At 38.4% G+C, this 8,194-nt stretch overlaps 1 protein-coding gene across 7 annotated transcripts in view; it reads left to right on the top strand.

The window, feature by feature from the left end:
- The window catches only part of camkvl (CaM kinase-like vesicle-associated, like), a 39,009-nt gene that overhangs the window by 26,561 nt on the left and 4,254 nt on the right, over positions 1 to 8,194 (top strand). For 4 of the 7 annotated variants that reach the window (XM_020616320.1, XM_020616333.1, XM_020616341.1 and 1 more), the window contains 9 exons: positions 1,726 to 1,832; positions 3,046 to 3,177; positions 3,507 to 3,581; positions 4,392 to 4,530; positions 5,978 to 6,098; positions 6,726 to 6,801; positions 6,990 to 7,126; positions 7,400 to 7,478; positions 7,576 to 7,663. In XM_020616320.1, the coding sequence (XP_020471976.1) occupies positions 1,738 to 1,832; positions 3,046 to 3,177; positions 3,507 to 3,581; positions 4,392 to 4,530; positions 5,978 to 6,098; positions 6,726 to 6,801; positions 6,990 to 7,126; positions 7,400 to 7,478; positions 7,576 to 7,663 (942 nt within the window). In that variant the 5' untranslated portion in view covers positions 1,726 to 1,737. Of the gene's footprint in view, positions 1 to 778; positions 922 to 1,725; positions 1,833 to 3,045; positions 3,178 to 3,506; positions 3,582 to 4,391; positions 4,531 to 5,977; positions 6,099 to 6,725; positions 6,802 to 6,989; positions 7,127 to 7,399; positions 7,479 to 7,575; positions 7,664 to 8,194 lie in introns of all 7 variants that reach the window. The other 3 variants (XM_020616328.1, XM_020616311.1, XM_020616302.1) reach the window with 2 other exon arrangements.

Here is an 8,194-nt window from a genome sequence, read left to right as displayed (position 1 = left end):
TGATTTTACCATACTTGGAGTATGGTGTTGAAAACTGGGGAAACACATATAAACGCTCACTTCAACCATTGTATATATTACAAAAAAGAGTGATAAGAATTGTGCATAAGATGGGGTATAGGGATCACACCAATGTAGCTTTCATACAGTCTAAATTGTTAAAATTTTTTGATTTAGTGGGATATAAGACTGCTGTGTTTATGTATAAAGCCAGGAACAATTTATTACCTGGTGGAATTCAAAAACTATTTAATGAAAGGGAAGGGGGATACAATTTAAGGGGTCAGTTAAATTTAAAAATTCATGCTATACGTACAACCAAAAAAAGATTTTGTATTTCTATAAGTGGGGTAAAACTATGGAATAATTTAAGTGTAGACATAAAAAATAGTAATAAAATTGATGAGTTTAAACATAAATATAAAGGTATGTGTCAATCAAGATATATGCAAGAACAGGCTTAATGATTAACCAGATGAAACATTGTGGGTGTGGTGTACACTTTGTAATAATTTTTTAGCATATTACTTGTGTGGTGTAGAAGATAATTATTTATGTAGAGATACTGCTTGCAAACCAATGATGTAAGATGATGTCATGGGGTAGGACTGGATAAGTCTGACTTCTTCCTACTCCATTCAAGCATGTACTAGGTATAAGCAAATTGATATTGGATTAGCACTTGTTGGATATGTGTAAAATTATGTGTGTTTACATATCAACTGTCTTTACATGCTTGAAAGAATAAATCAAATCAAATCAAATCTTTCTCCTACAGTAGATGGTGTGTTTACAGGGTGTGGGTGAGGATTGCCTGAGGACTGTGATGAGAAGATATATCAACTGCTGATTCACTATCTAGATCCTTGATTTTCTACCTGGGCGTTATGGACTTTCTGTGGGGTCACAAGCTATTTTAAGGTGGACATCATAAAACGAATGGTGAAATTCATATGTGTGTGTGAATCTGTTGTACGTAATCATTTGAATGGAAGTTGCTTTTTGTTGTGAAATGAATTTTTGGGTGCAATGCTAATAGAAGGATTTTGTTACTACGAGGTGAGACAAGAAATGAAAAATTAATTTGGGTGACATTCACAGCAATTTTTGCAAGGTCATCTACTACTGATCAAATATCAGAAAACAAATCTAAACTAACACATACACACATGCAGACTACAAACAAAAACCTTTTTTTCCTGTCACTAAAAGCCAGAGCTGTTGATGTTGCCCTGATTTCCAGTGATTGTCGAAGCAGTCAGCTGCATTAGGGACACAGGCACACTGCCCTTTATAAATAAAGTTTAACTTGAACTTGACAGACGTTGCACAGAATCTGCAGACTTCAGAAGAGTAGAGAGAAGCTTAGTGGGTAGCTTAGTATTTGTTGACAAGACTTTCACGCAGGCAAAGCTGCCAGAAGCATTAGCATTGAGGTTCATTCAGAAACTGACTTGGCTGTATCTGTGGTTCTTCAATACTGTATATTTTTAAGGCAGTAACTTTACTCCCTTGGTGTCTTTGACTTCAGCCACTGGAGACTTTCATAACGTTTCATCAGTACCTCACCTCCTCTTTAACATGCCTGTCCATGCTGCTCTACAATCCCCTTATCCTTTATCCTTCTGTTACCTAAAGGACCTAAAGGTGTCATTAAAATCATGAATGTGTTATTTTCCCCCTTTGTAGTGCAATGGTTGAAATGTCTTTCCCTTTATTTGTTAGGTGAATGCCGTCATGCCATTTGGATGCCTTGCCCTGCGAGATGGGCGAACATATGATAGCATATCTGATGTCACAGACAAATATGAAATCGGACAGGTCCTCCGAGCGTAAGTACCATGAAGCTTTAAGGATGGATTTTTGCTGCTGTTATTCTTCCCTCACCCATGTAGAATTCATGGACACATTTAAGTATTCTCAACTGTTTGTTTTTTTTAAGTGTCTTCATGAATTATTTCAAATTAAATTTGGTCGGTTTTCACTGAAGATTTGGTTTGGCATATCAATTGATTTCACTGAAGGAATGACAGAAGATAATAGCATGAGGCTAGTGTGTAACAGACTTAAGAGACACACTGTTCAAATTTAGCCAACCAATTATCTGTATATTTTTGATCATGACAGTTCAGAAAATGAAAGTCTAGAATTTATTTTATTTAATTATTCTTTGCCATCTCAAAAAAAAATTGGACATGTTTTCAAAGAGCTGTGAAAATCACTCTGCTGCTTGACTGGCCAAATATTGACCATTTTCTTTTCCTGAATACACACACACACACACACACACACACGCTGTGTTTTCATTCCTTGTGGGTACTTTACATTGACTTGCATTCATTTCCTGCAGACTTATCCTAACCTTAACCATAACCACTACTTGCTAACCCTGACCCTAACCTCACCCTAACCTTAAACCATGTTTCCCCCCTAAAATTCAGTCCCCACAATGTGAGTGTGTTAACATGTTTAGGTCCCCATAATATAAGTAATACAAAGGCACACACACACACAACAATAAGTGTAAGAAGCAGCATCTGGCCTCAGAGAGTTCTGCTTATATTTTATATAAAACACACACACACATTCAGAATTAAGTGCTCACATTGTACATGCGGTGTTAAGGCAGTGTTAATGATAAATGAGTGGTTATTATTTTTCTTCATTTTTCTCTTCTCAGTGTGCATTAACAATCAGTGACCATTACTTCTTTTGTAGAAGCTTTAAACTTAAATTTAAACACAGAAGAACACACACGAAAAAAACTGCTGATAGAAGTAATAGACTCATTTCAGTTTTGTTATTTACAACCCTTCTATTCTATCCAACAACCAAATCAGCCAGTGTACTTTGTCTCTCTAATTTGAATATTATGCTGCATTTCTCTTGGGCTTTCTTCTCAGATGTGATCAACAAGAGAAAGAGATTTTTGTGTGTGTGTTGTCTCTCTAGCATGTACCTACATCTTTCCTCTTTCTTCTATTGTATTACTTACCTTTTCTGTCATTCTCTGTCTGTCTTTGTTTCTGTTTTCTGCTTGCATAGGAAGGAGTTCTGTGAACTGTGCCTGGCTAAGAACAGACAGACAGACAAGGTGTTTGTCTGCAAGAAATTCCTCAAGAAAGATGGCAGGAAAGTCCGCAAGGCTGCCAAGAGCGAGATCATGATCCTCAAATTGTACGCAGTCAGTCCATGGACAGATGGATGCATGATTGCATAATGGAGAAATGCAGAGAGAGGGCAATGAGATTTCTGTTCATATTCCCAGTCATACAATCCATATAATAACTCTGGTTCATATAAACCAAGTTGTTTATAACTTCTGCTTTGCCTGCTTTGCACTGTTTCTGAAGTATCTATCCAGCTAAAGAGGATTACACCCACACAATCTTGTCTGTATATAAGACTTAAGATTTATTCAAAAGCCAAAGAATAGTTGGAACCTGTCATGGCATGTGAGGCCCTTTGCATAGTTACAGTTAATGAATCCTTTTTTCCCATTCCAGGGTCAACCACCCAAACATCCTTCAGCTGATCGATACGTTCGAGACCCGGAAAGAATACTTCATCATCCAGGAGCTGTGAGTGTTTGTTTTAGTGGTTCACCATTTGCCATTCTTGAGTAAGAATTCCTGACAAAGTGTACTTGTGTTTGTGCACCTTAATTGTGTAAGTGCCTTCATGTACCTTAACGCACACAAATCCATCAGCTTGAGGGTAAGGGTTGAGTATGTGCCCTTATTACTGTGTGCTCTGTTGCTCCCCTCAGCAACAGAGGAAGGTGTTAGGTTTGATGAGATATTTACTCTTATTAATACTTGACATTCCTCAGTGCTCCTGAAGCACTGCTTTGCTATAAAAGAGGCTCCACAGAGAACTTAGGATCAATAGGCCCATGCAAGCCCAATCCGCATCACTTGTAACCAGTGCATTTTTCAGTGTTTACAACTTTATTAGCAATAACATTGATTGAAATTTAGTGTCTTCCTTCTGTTGCTAAAATACAGAGAGATGGGCCGTACTCAGTACAGTCATCGCATGTGCATCAGTGTGTTGGTATCTGTTCATAGCTCACACTTTTGTCCAGGCAATAGTCCTCCTGCTGTGCTGAGGGCGATACGTGATGATCACACCCATTTTTTTTTACATTCCAAAGTCGAGCAAGTCTTCTGGAGTAATAATTTTTTATTGCTGAGCAATGCTAGCTTTGGGGCAGTAGAAACAGATTGCCTTATTAATGGACAAATAAACAAGAGCACAGGGCCTTTGATAACCGTGTTAGTGAGAACTTAAAGTGAATTATTGTGGTGCAACAGGTTATTAACAGTCACACCAACTTGTAATGTTTGTACTGATTTTATTATTTTGTGTGTATGCTTGAACACATGCAGTGCGACAGGAGGAGATGTATTTGACTGGATTTTGGACCAGGGGAATTACACAGAGAGAGATGCTTCCAATGTCATCAAACAAGTCCTCGAGGCTGTGGCATACTTACACTCCCTTAACATAGTTCACAGAAACCTCAAGGTACACCCTCTTGTCTTTTCTTCCTCTCCCTACATTATGGGTGAATGCCTTTGTAATTTAAAAAAAACCATTGGAAGACTGGTAACCTATTGCACATCGTAAGCTACAGGAACAAATCTAACAAAAAAGATTTATAGAGAGAGTGGCCCTCTTCACCATTACACCCCAGAAAGCAATGTTTTATATAGCCAACTGATTCTTGGTGAAGAAACAAAAGACTACCATCTCAGTCAGTGAGTCAACATTTGTTGCATTTTTTAAGCAAGGGACTAAACACTGTTATTATGGCCTAATGCAATTTCTATAGAGTGATACACATGCAGACAGATTAATATTTTTTGCCTACATTATCAACCCATTATGATGAAATGACAGCATCTCTTGGGCTTCATGCCCCCCTACTGGTAAAAGCTAGTATTTGCAGGATCTTGACTCATTGTATATCCTGTAAACCTATCAAAATGAATGAAAAGTGCAAAAGTAAAGAAGAATTCATAACGTATAGCCAAGGTGCTTTCTTTACAGGTAGGTGTGTTTCTGGGTAAGGTTTTGCCTTACTCTTTAATGTCATCATTGTCTAGAAATGACATGATTTGTAACATGTTTGATTAAATACATTATGTTAGGAACCTGTTAGCCCTATACTGACAGTTTGTAATTGACTTATCACCTTAAACAAGCCTGAAATGTAAAACCAAGAGTGTGAATTACAAGATCAAAACACAAATACACAACCACTATTCAGTACAGCAACTTCAACTGTCAGTTTTGGTGCCCATGAAGGAATGTTTCTTGCAGTTAGGAGAAACACAAACCAATGTAAAATTCATAAAATAAAAATAAGTCAAATATAACCCACACAGGCTCACATAAAACACTGTGACAGCTGATATAAACCTGGTGTAGATGCAGCCAGTATCATCCCACTTAGCTATCAGTGGTTTAAACATCATGACCATGATCACCCACCAACATAATATGGTAACCTGATTTAAGCTGACTCATCTTGGGCATTTAACAAATTGGTGGAGTGACTGACGAAAAAAATCTCCTCCTGTTAAACATAGTTTTTTGTACGTCTGTCCATAGGAAAGAGGCTGAAACTCCTCATATAGGCAACAAAGAGAACACTCTAAAATGACATGCACATTTGACATGGATACTTTACAGAAAATGTGAGACTAATCAGGCAGTTTATCACCAGTGCTCTTACTAGTTCCCTTGATGCAGCCTGGTCCTGTTATATGCAGCAATAGAAAAGATAATGACTGTCTACCATGGAGTTTCAGAAGAGTGTCATGAGTTATTTTGACACACCCTAAACCAGTCTGATGTGCAATTGGTGGCCCTGAATCTGTTTACGAAACCCATCCCTTAATGACTCTGAATTGCGTGGCTTGATGTGTATTTGTATGAGAGTGTTTATTCTTTCCCTCATTTTGTTTAGTTGGAAAACCTGATGTACTACACAGAAAATAACCACAACAAAGTAGTCCTGCGAGATTTCTACCTATCCAGGTTTGAAAACAGACCTATCACAGAGCCTTGTGGGACACCAGAGTATCTGGGTAAGATATTTTCTGTTTAGCCCTATGTGTGGTTCTGTTTAGCCTTATGTGTGGTTCTGTTTTTATAACTTCTCTCTGTTTCTCCGCCCCCTCATCCTCTTACATATCTGTCCATTAGCTTTATCTTCTGTTGTGAATAGAGACCTGGGGGCATACTTTACCTTTCTGATTTATGTTCTTGTGCTTTTGAAGATGATAATCTGTCAGTGATAAGGTCTTACAGAGAACAAAAAAATGAAACCTAGCAAAATGCACAGAAGTGAAAACATCCAACTCTCACCCTTCTCTTCCCACTCCTCCTCTCTTTTCATCTCCTCTCCTCTCATCTCCTGTTTACTGTCTCACTCCTCCCTCCGAGGTTTATGCGAGGGCATCTTGGATTGCAGAGCAGTGCTTTGGCCGGGTTCTCTCCAGTGAAAGGCCAGGGCAGTTATTCATAATGCTGAGCTGAGAAATTAGACAAATAAATAAGAAAAGAGAACAGAGGCTCTGACGGGAAAGGAATGAGAAAAAAATGAAAAAGTGAGCACTTGTCTGTGCTAGAATTATGAATGTGGTGTGATGGCTTATAAATGAAAACCCTGTCACACTCTCTCTGTGTCTGCTCTTATCTTTGCTGTCTCTCAGCTCCTGAAGTGGTGGCTCGCCATCGATATGGTCGTCCTGTGGACTGTTGGGCTGTGGGTGTGATTATGTACATACTGTGAGTCTCCATCAGTAATGACTAAAGATATAATCAAACTCACAGGACAATATGAATGGAGCTACATATAATATTTTCAGCTGAATAATTACTTTGATTGATTTATAAAGGACATGTCCAGGATTTGTTTGCATGGCTTCAAAATAATTTCCCTGACTCTGTCTCCTTATGCTTTTCCTTTTCTGCAGCTTATCAGGTAACCCTCCTTTTTATGATGAGACAGAGGAGGAGAACACAGATCTACATAATCGCATAATCTTCTGTCGCATTGTTGCTGGGGACTTTGAGTTTGATTCTCCTTACTGGGATGACATTTCACCTGCAGGTACATGACTCCACCACATGATGGCAATAACACCCAGTTGAATTTTCAGTTATATGCTGGGTCCCCAGTAGCTTTAGGTTAAAGGAGCAACCTCTCGTGTCAGCCTTATCATCATATACTGTATGTAACGCTTCACAATTAAAATGGTAATTTAACATCCATTATTTAAGGCCATCCAAATTTGCTTTTTCTTTTGATATATTTCTTTTTAATTATCGCAGATGACACCCTTAAACTGACAGTTTGCCTTTGTTGTTGCTTTTTCTCTTTCAGCTAAGGACCTTGTCTGTCGACTTATGGAGGTGGACCAGATGCTAAGACTCCCAGCACAAGATGCACTTTGGCATGAATGGTAATTGCGTGTCCACAATGCATTCACATGAGCACAAACATTTTAGTACAAATCTACAGGGGCTGCACTCACTTATATGTTTTTTGTCTTGTGTCAGGATTGCAGGGAATGGTGCAGCAGAGAAGAACCTAAAAGATGGTGTATGCGCCCAGTTTGAGAAGAACTTTGCAAAAGCCAAATGGCGGGTATGAATACACTCTCATTTGCTTTCTGTAGCAGCTGGTAATAATAAGAGGACTAAGCAGAACAGAAACAGGTAGAGAAACCAGATAAAGGCCAGATGATATGACACAAATAATTATGAGGGTAATTGGTTTATTTGTAATGGTGATTGCACACAAACTGCTTTTGATTCAACATACAGCTCTGCTGATGTATGATTTAAATTTGCATGACATGTGGTGATAGTCATAAAGATGCCATGGGGACATGAATACAAGGAAGGAGGAGATCAAGCTGGTGCTCTAATAGCATAAGTAACAGATATGACCCTCTTCTCTCTTTCCTCATGTGGTTCCCAGGAGTTAAAGGTATTGTAGCTCATTGTGAGGGAGAGTGGAAGGACAGAGCATGGGCAGAAACTCGCATTTAGTCTGCCATGATTCAAAAACAGAACATCTTTCAGATGACTGAGCATTCTCTTGAATTAAAAAGAGGTTTATTTAAGTAAAATAGTTGACCAAAAAGCTATGTGTTAAGTTTCATTCAGCCTTGAG

Source organism: Monopterus albus, unplaced genomic scaffold (genome assembly GCF_001952655.1).
Source record: "Monopterus albus unplaced genomic scaffold, M_albus_1.0 scaffold6.1, whole genome shotgun sequence".
NCBI lineage: Eukaryota > Metazoa > Chordata > Actinopteri > Synbranchiformes > Synbranchidae > Monopterus > Monopterus albus.
Note: the sequence above shows the minus strand (reverse complement) of the source record. Positions and strands in the feature narration are given on the sequence as shown.